Source organism: Haplochromis burtoni, unplaced genomic scaffold (assembly GCF_018398535.1).
Source record: "Haplochromis burtoni strain Fernald_Lab_line unplaced genomic scaffold, NCSU_Asbu1 Contig_272, whole genome shotgun sequence".
In the NCBI taxonomy this organism is placed as follows: Eukaryota; Metazoa; Chordata; class Actinopteri; order Cichliformes; family Cichlidae; genus Haplochromis; species Haplochromis burtoni.
The window spans coordinates 478,122-492,968 of NW_024582633.1; the positions used below are offsets into that span (position 1 = coordinate 478,122).

At 39.7% G+C, this 14,847-nt stretch overlaps 1 protein-coding gene across 19 annotated transcripts in view; it reads right to left on the reverse strand.

Moving 5' to 3' along the window:
- Positions 1–290: 290 nt before the first annotated feature.
- The window catches only part of LOC102314107 (neuronal cell adhesion molecule), a 75,992-nt gene continuing 61,435 nt past the window's right edge, over positions 291–14,847 (reverse strand). For 11 of the 19 annotated variants that reach the window (XM_042227628.1, XM_042227633.1, XM_042227631.1 and 8 more), the window contains 14 exons: positions 14,134–14,331; positions 13,766–13,836; positions 13,308–13,533; positions 13,040–13,155; positions 12,750–12,951; positions 11,569–11,691; positions 11,004–11,180; positions 8,848–8,862; positions 8,279–8,338; positions 7,934–8,044; positions 6,364–6,525; positions 5,552–5,683; positions 4,499–4,577; positions 291–1,657 (listed from right to left, as the gene is read on the reverse strand). In XM_042227628.1, the coding sequence (XP_042083562.1) occupies positions 1,411–1,657; positions 4,499–4,577; positions 5,552–5,683; positions 6,364–6,525; positions 7,934–8,044; positions 8,279–8,338; positions 8,848–8,862; positions 11,004–11,180; positions 11,569–11,691; positions 12,750–12,951; positions 13,040–13,155; positions 13,308–13,533; positions 13,766–13,836; positions 14,134–14,331 (1,919 nt within the window). In that variant the 3' untranslated portion in view covers positions 291–1,410. Of the gene's footprint in view, positions 1,658–2,525; positions 2,571–4,498; positions 4,578–5,551; positions 5,684–6,363; positions 6,526–7,933; positions 8,045–8,278; positions 8,339–8,847; positions 8,863–11,003; positions 11,181–11,568; positions 11,692–12,749; positions 12,952–13,039; positions 13,156–13,307; positions 13,534–13,765; positions 13,837–14,133; positions 14,332–14,847 lie in introns of all 19 variants that reach the window. The other 8 variants (XM_005939748.2, XM_042227637.1, XM_005939747.2 and 5 more) reach the window with 5 other exon arrangements.

Here is a 14,847-nt window from a genome sequence, read left to right on the forward strand (position 1 = left end):
CTACCAACAAGTTAAGCCATATCGTGCATGATATCGTCGCTTAGACTGCTGTAAAAGCTGCTTGTTCCTGTACAATCAATTAAGATATTTACAATTTCAACAAATATTCTACATGTCTTTAAAAAAATAAAACTTGATGCAAGTTAAGAAAAACTAAATCTTGATCCCATCCAAAGGCCCTCAAGAGCAGTTAGTAAATGCGAACAACTTTTGCTTAATAGGAGTTGAATTAATGTGCTGTGTCCACAACCACACACAAACACAAATATCCATACACTGCAGAAATACCATTAGGTATTGCAGGCATTTATACATCAGTGGTGGTTCTTACAATGTTTTCATTTGATCCAGTGCAGTGTTTTACTTTTCAAAGAAATCAAAGCCAGTCCTGTGTCTTAAAAAAAAAGCCAAGCACATATTAATTATTCGTCCATCCACAGGGTGCTCTTCTCATGCTTATCTTATCCATCCTTGGATGTGACTTCTGCATTTCTCCCATTGTCTCTGTTCCAGACACTGAAGGCCAGAAAGAGACTTTGCAAGTGAATCAATGCTTTAAAGAAAAGGCACTACCTGCTGAAGGAGCACTTGCAGGGACTGAAGCAAGCTATCACACCATCAGCTATTCCCTACTGGCCTTCAGATCAAGCACAATAAGGGGAGGTCACATGCAGGGCAAAGGTCATGAGGTCATGTGACATGCCATGCAGCACTTTAGCCTCCTTCTTCATCGGCGCAGTGTGACAGCGACTACAGATGAGGACGTATCAGTGCAACACTCTGAATTATAACATGTGCACTGCTCTCAAATTCCACTGTGCAGAATGTTCACTTCATTACATATAACTTTATATATGCGCTGTACAACATCTTCCTTTTAAACGCACCATGGGAACTGCCTTAATGTAATAGATTACATAGCATTTTTCTGGTACAAGTTTCTGGGTTGGAAAAAAATATACATGGAGTAGTAGAAATTTACTGTAGACAATGCCCCCTATTTGAATAGATAATATGACAACCATCAACACAAACAAATATAGTTCAGACAATAACTGCATAGTCCATATTAGATTCCTGGTAAAATGCAATAGTTGTTAATATTAAAGTGTTGATTAATATATGGATTTATGGAACTGTCATGAACTGTTAAACTTATGGCTGAGCTGGTTACTTCCTAAATGTCGCTCAGGGTATAATTAGCTAAGGTTTTCCAAGCTTCTCCATAAGACGTCCGTGTGAAAACATAAACGTCCTTAATGAGTTTTACCTTTCATTTATGGAGCTGGGTATACATGTTTGATCATAAAGCCATGCAGTGTTGGGACAGCCCTGTAAGAGTGATGTAGGGATTGAGGGGGCTTGAGTAGTCAGTGCATCACCCCGCACTGTTCTGTTAAGACCGACTGGCTACACAAAAGAGTTCAAGGAGTTCATGGCTTTTATAGGGGATGGGGCCTCCGAGCTCTCATGGCCCTCAGCAGTGTCCCTACTGGCACTCTTTCCACTATACTGCCCGATAAAGGAGCCATCCTCGTTGAACTGTCCGTCTCCTCCTTCACCGTAGTCAACTAAACTGTCGTCACTGTCGTCTCTCTTAACTGTCCCATTAGATGGTGAGCGGCTCCCTTTTAAAGGTTTATGGTCCTCATTGTCACTGAAGGAGAAAATAACATGCAGGCATTACAGGTGAGATGATGTGACAGATGCAATAAGGAGAATAGTGATCACTTTTTTTTTTTTAGATGGAGCATAGAAGAGCCAATTGTTGCTTTTACCACAACCTACCCCTTAAGTTCGGTAGATAATGGCAAAGTTGTTATATGAATATTAATATGCAGCAATGAATATAAAATACATTTCAATGCACATTCGGGTTGCTCCATGTCTAAAAAATGTTAGCCATGAATGATTAGCTGGTTTCCATCAGGCAACGGGGGAATAAAGCTCAAGCAATCATACCCTTTTCAAATTCCCCCTGAAACCAAATATGAAGTGGTAAATGTGCTGTTTGACAAAAGCATTTTTCTCCCAAGGCAGAGACTGTGATGAAAAACAGAAAATCCAATGAAATGACGTGAATAAAGGAAAGTTTAAGCCAAGTATCCCTGCCCCCAAAGCAAGCACGACGATAAATCACAAGTTGGCAAAAATGCATGGAAAGTCCGCAAAGAAAGTTTTCTTTGGGTATCAGATAGTTGAGAACATTGCATATACACGACTTGAACACCAATGAGATCGCAAAGCTGTCACAATGCTGAGATGCTCCAAAATGGAAAGACAATAAATGGTATGCAAAAGCATTTAGGGGACATGACGGGAATAGAATAGCCACAGATTGCTGACGGCTTATTTTTTGAAGCACTGCACATAATGAAGGCTTTGTGACAAAATATTATACACGATGACAGCTGTGAAAGATAGCAAGCATTTTTCTCCGCAGTGACTTCATTACCCACCGACCCTTTACACATGCTACATTTACAAAACCCTTCACCGCCGCCAATCCCCATCATTGCCCTTACCTTTCCTGAGACCTACACCCCCTGCGTTAGGATGACGACGTCACTCTGAGATCAAACACATTCCTACATTTTACATTTCTGTAAGTCTGGCACTTTAACAGGCAAATGTGCTTTGTACAAGTACAGATTGATCTAAAAATACAGTATACTCTCCAGCAGTCAAACAAGAACAGCTCAGTTGACTTAAGTAATGCCTTTATTGACATACTGTAAGGTTCCAGCTGAGTGTAATGAAACAGCATGGATATAAAGAATACTCTCACAAAGGCACTATAATATTTATACACTTTGCCTTGTGATTTGTCTATTGTGTTTTTACAGCCGATATCCATTGGAGAGATTATCTCGTGGTGTAAATACTACAGACTGGTGGTATTCTAGATTTAAAAATATATCAACACTTTTCTGTGTAGCATATTTATTTGTGCCAAACACTTCCAGTGCTGTCTAAAAACCAATAACAACTCATTCGTGAGCCACATTGTTACAATGGGCAAAAAGCTCCTTAATTATGATGAACATGAACTCTGTTATTAAGCTGATTCCCACATATTCTATCCTGATTCGGTGCAGACTTACAAGCACAACAAACTGGCTATTGAAAATAGGCACCCCAAAAAATACACTGTCTTTGAGATACTATTCCTTGTAAACTACAGTAGCCAGCTATTTTAAGAAGCTCTTTAAAGTTAAAGTAACCTGTTTTTAGAAATTTAAGTCTTCACTGGAAATGTAAGAGTTGCAATGGAGAGCTATAGATAAGCGGGAGGATTGGGCAGTAGTGCGAAACAGACGACTATTCTGTTGATCTTTTCCCAGAAAAATAAAATCTAGAATAACACCAATCATAAATGATTTCTACTAAAGAATGGCTATTGGCCTGTTGTAAATAGCATTAACCAGCTCTGTCCTCTCAGTGTTGATTGCTTCCCTCAAGCGTGCTGACAATTTCATAACATACCCATATGCATCTATATACTGTATATCTATATCTATCTATCTATATATATATAAACAATACTTCCATTCAACACATTATTGCCTACAGCAAAATTTCATACATAATATCAAATCTTAAAACCATGCATATCACATTTTTATATATAATTAATGATATGTATTTATCGCACATCTTCTGTCTCACATAAAATCCATAGAACAGATTCATGTATACATAATACAAAAAGGAATATAAAATATAAAAGCAAGACCATCTTAGAAATTCACTTATAAAAAAAAAGAATATTCAAAAATGCTAGTTTTACAGAAGTAAAGTGCTTCATTGTTCTGTATTCTGCATGTGATTGAAGAAGCAGCCTAGAAAAAGGATGCTGACAAGCATAGCTGGATAACTGAAGTAACAGTTAACAGGACTGACCATTTCAGAGATTTTCAATCCTATCAGGGTCATGTACCGTAAGTAGCAATACACTAGGCAAAGTGTTAATACTAATATATATATATATATATATATATATATATATATATATATATATATATATATACTATACATACAATGTATATGATTAGCTTATTAGTTGAAAAGCTTGGGGTCAGTTCAGGATGTGTTGCCAATGAAAGTAGCTTATACTGTTTATTCCTGACAGTCTTATTTGTAATGTTAAAACACCCTAAACCACGAATCCCCTGAACCTGAAGAATCCTGCACACATATCAAGCACACATAAAGTCCAACACAAACAGCATCCAGGGTGTCCCAGAATCCAGAAACAAAATCTTGTACTTCACGGTGGTAGAAGATCAGACTGGGTTACTTCCTCTTGTTGTTTTGACTTTAGTTAATGGTGATTCTGGATGATTTTTTTTATTAGTTTTAAGGGTTGAGAAGTAGGAGGGCGAGCAGAGCTCCAGCACAGAGTGTAGATTTAGGAAAGAAAATGGGAACACGGGGCAAGTGGTTGATGGGTACAATCTGCTCTGGGGACTCCAAAGGCTGGGGCACTTTCTCTCACCTGTATTCCACAAAAGTACAGTCGTCATCTTTCATGGGCTGGAACTCAGGGTCTGTGTGGGCATCCTCCTTCTCTTTGACTGGTGAGATACAGGAAGCGATTTAGTCAAACTGGCTTTTAAAGAATTGTGAGAAACAACATGTTTCTTAAGCGATATGACGAAGACAGTCGTTCAACATCACCCATGAAATTCAAAAACCGTACCCGAACTTGAATTTGGCCGACCTCAACTTCGAGCTCAGTCTTTGTGTACCTGTAGACTGTTTCTCCCTGTCCAGATGCTTTTTTTTGTTTCTTTACTGGAAAGTCTGTTCTGACCAACACATTTTAATTTAAAATTTTGAGGGAGTTGACTGAATTGATTGTTGAATTGATATGGACAAAAGAGCTCCACAGTTCACATCTGAATGTTCTCTGAGATGTTACACAAGAAATATGTGTTGACAGTCTGACTTGGGAGTGAATTGATGCCTAAACTACTCCACCCATCTGACCCCTATATAAGAGCCAAATAAAAATGACAGGCATGCTCCTGGTTGCGCTCCTAATCTGATGCCCTACCTTTGGGCTGTGGACACTGTGCAGTCTTTCACGCAGAAACCCCAGTGCAGTCCCTGCTCTTAACAAGAGAGCAACATCACTGTGACATAGAAATTCATGTTTTCAGTCCAAGTTTGTGGTTATGTGCAAATGGTCAGAACAGGACTTCTGCATCTAAAACACCAGGAACACTAGGAGAGGTGAATTGAAGGAGAAATGGGCCAAATAGAAATAAGGTATGGTTTTCACTCTTTATAGTTGGACTCACAAAACCTGACTGTAATTTATGGGTTCATTAAAACTGATTAATGTGTGAATCTGACAACAGTGAATAAACCCTGTCAATACAAAAAACCCATTCTCCATTAATGTGAGATGTATACTTCTTTAATGAATGGTTTGATCCAAACTATGTAGCAGTTTGTAACTGTGCATTTTAAAAAGTTCTGCTCTAATAAAGCTGTTATTATAGAAACAACAGTCTTTTTTTGTGGTGATTGTGCCATTACTCACCAGGGTACTTCCCTCCTTTATTTCTCTGGATGAAGCAGATAATGAGAAGGATCAGGATGAGCAGAGCAATTGCACACATGAGGCCAATGAACCATCCCTGAGTGGCGATGTCCACCTGTCTGCTTGCCACAGCTGTCCAGAGAAGGGGAGAAAGACTTAACATTTACACTTGCACTATTTTAACATCTCATCCCAGTAGCGAGGGAAAACAGCTAAAATTATCCACAATATGTGCTAAAACAAACATGGAAGATCAAGTCAGCGTTTGAGCAGATATCCTATCTGATATGATGAATTTTCAGGTGACGAGTGAATCAAGATTGCATATTATTATTGACAAAGACTTTAACGTTAGATGAGCTAGACAGTTCCTAACATTATCCTATCCGTGACTTGAGCCCAAATTAGTAGTAGTAGTACACAATCAAAGAAGTAACATGTACACACAATTACAGACACACACGCACACACGGACAGTGACATACAATGTACGTTAGCACGGGTGATATTAAGTCAAATAAAATACTAAAAACAGACTGAAATTCTATATTAGAATATCCACTTCTAAAATCCCCAACAGTGCGACACTGACATTCATTATGCATTAACCAGAAAATCATGCTGTATGTTCTGTCCACATCACTACAGTACATGTCTGGCATATAGAACAACCACATCACATCTGTTAAATCCATGCTCGATTCTGTATAAATATACAAAAGCACAAACTACTCCATACGAGACACACGACAAAGTGTAAGGCCAGGCTCAGCCACACCGAGGTGGAGGCGAACATCCAGGAAGTGCCTCACCTGGGAGAGTAACCAAGAGCTCCTTGGAGTGGTGGAATTCTTGGTCGTGGTGACCCAAAGCCACCAAACGGACCCTATAGCAAAGGCCCCCCTTTAAGCCTTTCAGCGTTATGTTCTGAGAGCCATTCACAAACTCTGTATTCCAGTCCTCTTCACTTTCACCTGCAGGAGTTATGTTCATCAAGAGAAGTATGTTTGAAGGAGCGAACACAACTTCAAAAAGGCCATGGAGATCATGACATTATGGGAACTAATTGTCTGAAAAGAGCATCTACTGGTATGGCATTATGCTGCAGGCAAATGTTAATATTCATGGAGTTCTAAAAAATCCATTAAGTCTATGAATGAATTATTATTGTGTCCCCGAAAGCTCAATGCACTGCAACTTCAGAAAAGCTGCAAAGTGAGAAAAATCATTTCACCATTTTGATAATATGTGTGCTGTTTAGAAAATACTGAATTCAAAAAAATAACTAAGCTGTAATGGGCTTTCTCATTTTTAAAACTTGCTACTTTTGGATTAGGTTGATATAAAAGTATATTTTTTGTTCTTGTTCCATTGCCATGAAAGGTGGTACATAGCGATAAATGTAACTGAAATACATAAAAAAGTGCTTTTCTAGCTTTACAATAAAAGTCATATTCTCCCATTAAAAAAGTGATTTTACTGATAAATACGACACTTTCACAAAAGGTTAAAACCAGAACAGTTGCCTCAGGCATTTTATATTGTAAGGTAAAGACCATACAATAATAGAGCGAATCCCATCAATCAGATGACTCTATGAGCACTTGGCGACAGTGGGAAGTAAAAAAGCCCTTTTAAAAGGAAAAGCCCTCTGATACAAAGAGCAGTAGAGAGACTTTTCATCTACTTTCAGCTTTACATCAAAACTTTCAAATGTTCACAAATTGTTTTTGACTACCTTGAATTTAGTTAAAAGTCATGTACTAGCCTAAGTAAGTAAAAGTACATTCTCACAGAATTGGCGGCATAGTTGCAGACAAAAATGCCGTATACGTTATCAAACTGGTGGTGATCCTCTTTTGCGCTGAGCTTTTAGGGCCACTGCACATACACAAATGGTAATGAGCTGAATGTGAGATGTGTTGTGACTGATGACCACAATAATTAGGCTTTTGATAGCAAAATTTTGCAAGATTATGATCTATTATTGTGATCTTCCCTAAGTGAATCTATTAAAATGGTAGGTGTGAGAGAGCCATACTACAGTGCTGTTCATCCTCACTGCAGGTGGATAAAAACAATGGAGAGCACTTCAGTCAAATTCAGCTAGCATAATAGGAAATGTTTGTGCTGCCTTTTATGACGTTTGTCTACATACGTTCCAGCCAGATTGCCAAGGGAACTGCACGCATTAACAGCACTGGGTAATTAGCAATCCAATCACAGAAAGCGTTGTTTATCACATCCGGGTCTGCACTGGCCTGAGCCAGCATCAGCATGACTGCCAATATTTCTATTCACCTGCATAAGCCAATAATGAAGTAGGAGTCTCTTGCCACCTGTGAATGGAACTGAGAAAAATGTTGCCGTTTCTTTGCTTACTGTCATTTAGTCTGTATTGTGCACTAAAGTTTTTCTCCGGGCCCCAGTACTCCCAACTGATCAGGGCCCAGTCTTCCCCGATCATGGAGCTAATGTTTCCAAAAGGACTTGCTGAGCACACAAGAGAAAACACAACCATCAACATGAGTCTGTTGGTCAAAGGACAATCCAATAACTGTCAATCAAATATTTTGCTTTTGCTACAGTTAACATTAAGTGCACCAAGCTTCACCAAATCTAGTTTCTCACTGCTTTAACTATGCCAACAAAAACAGAGGACAAAAATAACTAATCATCACTAATCAACAGACACTGAGGTTACTAATATCACAGCAGAATCTGTACCCTTGTGGGGTGGACCATGTGGAGGTGACCGTGCAATAGGATGAAGGGATTGGGTGCTTCCTGTAAACAATATGAAGAGGGGTAGAGATGGAGCCACACACACGTGAGACACACACAGAGACACACAGAGACACCACAGATGCTAAAGTCATTATACAGAGAGCACAAAGTTCATTGGCATGCCATGCAAAGCCCCTGGCATGCAGCAGGAAAGCATCACCAGCGGCCACTGAGGAAGAAGTAAGAAGGGGGTCAAAATCACCAAAGGCACAGCGAAAAAAAAAGAAGAGAAAAAAAAGATGAAGAGCAGCTGAGCACTTTGAAAAGACTCATCTAGTTTTATCACATGGCATTAAAAAAGCACATGTCACAGAGCATCTTTATCTGTGCAGCTTTGAACTTTTCCTTGCTTTGAACTCCTCGGCCAAGCATTCTGGTTGGCCACAGAATTGGACAGAGGCGAAGGGAAACTGCTCAGAGGTGAGGAGCGCATGCTTATGGTGGGTTTTGCAGCTTTAGCTGTATGTGTAAAACAATCATTTGTCTAGAAACACCACATTTCTGTCAACCTGTGATATCAGAGCCTGCAGAGAGAAACAGGACAAAGAGAAACAACCGGACAGGGATCATTATGAGAAGACAACCACCCACATCCCCAAACTGTGTCTTTTTTTTTTTAGACATTTATGTGGTTGTGCTGTGTAACTTGAAAGTGTTATATATATATATATAGTGAAAAGGTATTTGCATATTTGTTACACTGAAATGTTTTATGTCAAACAAATTTTAGTATTAGACAAATATAACCTGAGTAAATACAAAATGCAGTTTTAAAATGATTTCATTTATTAAGGGAAAAAAGCTATCAAAACCTAACTTCCCTCAGTGAAAAAGCAATTACCCTTCTCTTGTTAAGTCATGAATGAACTGTGATTAACCACAAAATCAAGCTGAGCCACACCCAGTACTGATTACTGCCAGACCTGTTGAATCAAGAAATCATTTAAATGGAACCTGTGTGACACAGTGAAGTAGGCTTAAAGAACTCAAAAAGCAACACATCATGCCATGATCTAAAGAAACAGCTGTGGAAAAGAGTTGTCAAACACAGTCACTGACATCCATCAGTCTGGTAAGGGTTGCAAAGACATTTCTAAGGCTTTGAGAATGAACCACAAATGGAGAAAATCTGGAACACTGGTGAACCTTTCCTGGAGTGCCCGGCCTATCAAAATTACTCCAGTGCATCGATGACTCATCCAGGTAAATGGTAAATGGACTGATCCTTATATAGTGCTTTTCTACTCTCCCGGAGCCCTCAAAGCACTTTATACAGCATGCCACATTCACCTATTCACACAAGCACTTCCTTCTATGCTTTTAAGTGCTTACTAACTAACAATCACACTCATTCATACTCCAATGGATGCATCGGAGAGCAACTTGGGGTCAGTATCTTGCCCAAGGATACTTGGCATGCAGAATGGGAGAGCCAGGGATTGAACCACTAACGTTCTGATCAGTAGATGACCTGCTCTTCCTCCCGAGCTACAGTCACCCCAAAAGGTTTGCATCCCGTTAAATCTGGTGTAAAACTAACTTTCATAAAAAGAACATCATGGCAACACTCAAACATGGTGTGATGGTTTAAGGCTGCTTTGCTGCATCAGGACCTGGACGACTTGCCATAATTGATGGAATCATAAATTCTGCTCTCTACCAGAAAATCCTGAAAGAGAATTTCCAGGCATCAGCTCATGCCCTGAAGCTCAAGCATGCTTGGGTTATGCAGCAGGACAATAATCAGAAACAACCTCTGAATGGCTAAAAAAACACCTCAACCAAGGTTTTAGAGTGGCCTAGTCAAAGTTCGGACTTAAATCATATTAAGAGGCTTTGGCCTGACCTTAAATAGGCTGATCACACGCAAAACCTTCTAGTGTGGATGAATTAAAACAATTCTTCAAGAAGAGTGGGCCAAAACATCCACACCATGTTGTGAAAGACTGTTGTCATTTATCACAAACGCTTGATTGCAGTTTTTGCTGCTAAAGATGGCACAGCCAGTTATCAGGTCTAGGAGGCAATAACTTTTTCACACATGGGTAGATGGGTCTGGATAACAAGAAACAACTTTTTTCTAAATTGTTGTTGTCAGCTGATTTTCTGACAGCTAATCCATAAAGTCTGCAGTAACTGAATGATGAGCAGCTTCAAACTACACAACAGAATTAGAGGAATGTTTGACACCAAACAATTCAAACTGGCAAAGCATACACAGCAAAGCAGTGCAAGCTTCACACAAGCTAAATGTGTTGCACAGTTCTGCTGCAGCACACCAGGACTCAGGTTTGCTTATCCACTTCACCAGAGAGGTCTCTGAGGCTGTTTTGGGAGGGGCTTTCCTTAGATAGCCAAAATGATTAGAAATTTTAAAAAGACTAGGGGCAATTTAAGCAAATATTCACCAGACATTTACCGAATTTTCAAAGCAAGATAAACAAACAAATCTGGTAAATAACACGTACTGGAAAATGTTCTGATGGACAATAATACAAACCAAGCACATGCTCTGTAAATTATTTACACGCTTTCATGCTCTTACCTCAACAAATACAGAACAGAACATATATATTAATCTAATATTTATCCACATCTCCAGTGGGAGAAACATGAAATCTAGTTAGTTTCTTTTCTCATATTTTTCTTGTATTTGATGACTTACCTTCCTCCCTGATGATGACAGCTTCCTGAGAAATGGCTGCACCTGCTCCAGCGCCTGTTTTCGCATTCAAATAAAACTTGTAGCGTATGCTGTACTTGAGGTTGGGCAAAGTGACAGAGGTCTCATTGGCAGCCAAGGCCAGCTCCTCCACTGGGCCCAGTTCATTGGAGTTATTTACTACAGGGGTGAGGGATGGGCGAGAAGAATAATGGGGTGGGGGTGGAAGTTGGGAAGCAGTGGGGTAAGTTGAATAGAGAGTTGGGTAGGAGGTGTAGATGGAGTGTCAGTGATGAAAAAGGTGGAAATGGAAGTATTTGGGGTGTAGGATTCAGAAATAGAAGGCAGGAATGACCAAAGTTGATTTGTTATTTGTGTTTTTTTTAATTTAGGCAAAAACAAAAATGCTTTTAGGCTACTCTAAGTATTGATTATCATTTCTGTCTTATGATCTCAACAGAATGACAGCACAAGACATGAAAAAGATTGACATACAAATCTACAAACTACATGAAGAAGATGACACTCACTAGGTAAAGATGCAAAAAACTTAAGAAAAAAGCCTCACCTGGCTGATATTTGAGGGTATACCCGGTAATGTGCCCATTATGGTCATGAGGAGGACTCCATTCAAGGGTTAGAGAGTCCAGGTTCGAGTTAGTGACTATCAGCGAAGTAGGAGACCCCGGCACTGCAAAAAGACATAAATAATGAAACCTTGCACAAGTTAATTAAAGAGCAGCTAAAGATAGGACGTTTTAAATAAATAGCTGAAGAGACGGTGTGTGTGTGTGTGTGTGTGTGTGTGTGTGTGTGTGTGCGTGTGTGTGCGTGTGTGTGTGTGTGAGAGACGCGGTTCATTGAGGATTTCTGGATTTTACTTTATGCAGAAAGCCCAGTGTTAATACTCAAAGTGTGCCTCCAGTCATTGTGGCTTGCTTATTTATATTTCATTCTGATATTTGACCTTCAGTGTGCAATAAAGCTTGTGCAGCACTTAAAGCGAAAAATTTCTCTTACTTACAAAAATTGCTTTGTGTCATTACAATTAGACTGGATGTGATTAATAGGCGACTGGGAAATTTAAAGCCTCTAGTGCAAAAAACACTGAGCAAATGCTTGTATATTCACAGATTAAAATAAACAAAAACCTTTCAAACTCAGACCAAAGAGAATCATTGATAACTGAATAACTTAAATAGCCGGACTTCTGATTGTATGATTTAGAGCAGCGGTCCCCAACCCCCGGGCCTCGGACCGGTACCGGTCCGTGAGTCGTTTGGTACCGGGCCGCGAGAGTTGAGGCTCAGGTGTGAAATGTATAGTTTTCAGGGTTTTCCTTGGTCTTTTCACGTGTGTTATGAATAAACTTTATTTTTTTCGGTACCGGTACTAGTTTTATTTTGTTTTATTTATCCGCGACACCTTAAAGGCCGGTCCATGAAAAATATTGTCGGGCATAAACCGGTCCGTGGCGCAAAAAAGGTTGGGGACCGCTGATTTAGAGCATAGATCGGTTACAGGTGGAAAGTCATCATTTTCTATTTGCTAACCAGTTATGTGACACTGTTTTACATAGGTAAAACAAGGCTGTCATTCAAGTGGAGCTAATTTGCTACCTGTTCCTGTTCCAGTTATGATAATGAAGACTGAAACTATACTCTGGGTCATTTTTAACAAAGTCTACTCTCATATGAAAGAAAAAAAAAAGACACACAGACACAAAGGGTGTCCCTTCCGATCTCTTACCTCCCTCGGGTGTCTTAAACTGCTGGGTTACACTCCGGGGGCCCTCTCCTTTTCCATTATAGACCCTTACATTGAACAAGTACAGACTGAAGGGGTGGAGGCCAGGCAGCATGCCCTGGGTATGATTCCCACTAAATACAAGAATGTCCTGCTCCATGTGATCAGGATTGTACTTGTAGTGGTGTTTTCTCCAGTAAGACACCTGAAAGCATGTAGATTTAAATGACGTATATAGTACAACTGGTGGAAATGGTGCACACGTTACATTGTCGGCGGTTCTTATACGGTACCTTATATCCTTTGATATTTCCGCGTATTAAATGAGCGGGCACGGGATCCCAGAACACCTCTACCAGGGTGCTGTTTCGCACCACAGCGTGCACATTTTCTGGAGCTGCTACGGGCACTGTATCGTAGATGGGCAACACAGCATTACAACAGCAAAATACAGAAAAAAGGAACATACTGAGAATATGTTATAGGTTACACACACCAGCTGCATCACCCGCAGGCTCTTGAGCATAATCTTTTTTTTTTTAAATAGACAGTCTTACTCACAGTCCTCTCCTGAGTAGCCGTGGGCAATAGCAGGGTCAGGTCCAGCTCCGTGGTCGTTTACAGCCCGAACCTTAATCTCATATGGAACAAACGTGGGCGTTCCAGACACAACAAACTTGGAATTGTTGGACACGGTCACTGTATTCCATTCGCTTTCTACCTTCTTCTGCCTCCACATCACTCTGTAGTGAAGCCCGGGACCATTAGACTGGAGGTTTGTCAGTGGCTGCAGAGGAGAAAGCTGTAATGTAACTTATTCTCCATTGGAAAGCTTCTGTAGACAACATGTAACAGTATAGGAAGCTGAAAATATAGTTTTGCTGAATGACAATAAAGTGAAAAAAACCCCATAAAGAAAGCTCATAAGACCACACAATTACAAAGTCAAGCTCTGCAGTATGAGAAGACTTTAATAAATGCGTGAGGATTAAAAGGATCAGCCTTATGCTGCTTATTACCTTCCAGGAGATTACAAGATTGTTATGTTCAGTTCCAAATCCCTGCACACCTGTTGGGTTTTCATCTGGAGCTGAAAAATATATCATTAAGGACACAATTAACACTTATTGGATGGAAAATCTTTCTTAGATAGTACTTATAATCTGGTCTGATTTACTTTTACAGACTTTAGTGTATGTATGCATACTGAATCTTATGGTACTTCATTGTCTTTACTTTGATACACAACAGCTTTGATATGGCATCTGTTAGCCTAATGCATTATTTAATACATTAGGCTAAGAAATGGATATATGGAGAATTACTTTATACAGGAAACTGCACCAAGAAGAGCAGAAATCACACAGTCAGTCAGCTGATTCTGTACCTGCAGGTTCTGTCTTGTACATCCTGGAGGGGCGGCTGGGATTACTGAAGCCCACCGCGTTGAGAGCCAGAACTCTAAAGGTGTAGTGAACATGGGGCGACAGTTTAAGGTGAGCTGTTGTCTTGGTTCCAGGGACCTCGGTAAGATTATGCCAGTGACCCCGATGGTGCAGTGAGTCTTCATATTGGATCAGAAATTCTGTATTTAAAAAAAGACATCACACCTTAAATAGTGTCTGACAGTATATTTCCATAAATGGAATTAAAGCCCTCAGTTTTTTTTTTAGGATACTTTAATTCAAAAAGCCTAGCTTAACAAAAAAAAATCCACTTTCGGCAGCACTTTGAGGATTCAAGAAAATAGCGGATTTAGCCCGGTTTTTCAAAAAATGATGAGGGTTTTCATCACCCTGAGGAAACTAACTGACAGTAGAGAAGTAAATTTTCCAGAAAAGTTTGGAAAAGTCTTTAAGTGCATTTCTTTTCTTTTTCTTTTTTTGCCAAAAGGCAGATTTTAGACTTTGTTATTGGTTACTACTGGGTGTAGCCAATTTTAAAGATTTTGTTTGCACAAAAACATTTAGAGCAATATAGGCCAACAATCTAATAATAAGGTGTACGTTCACATAAAACCCACACAGAGAGCGAGCCAAACAACACACACACACACACACACACACACACACACACACACACACACACACACACACACACA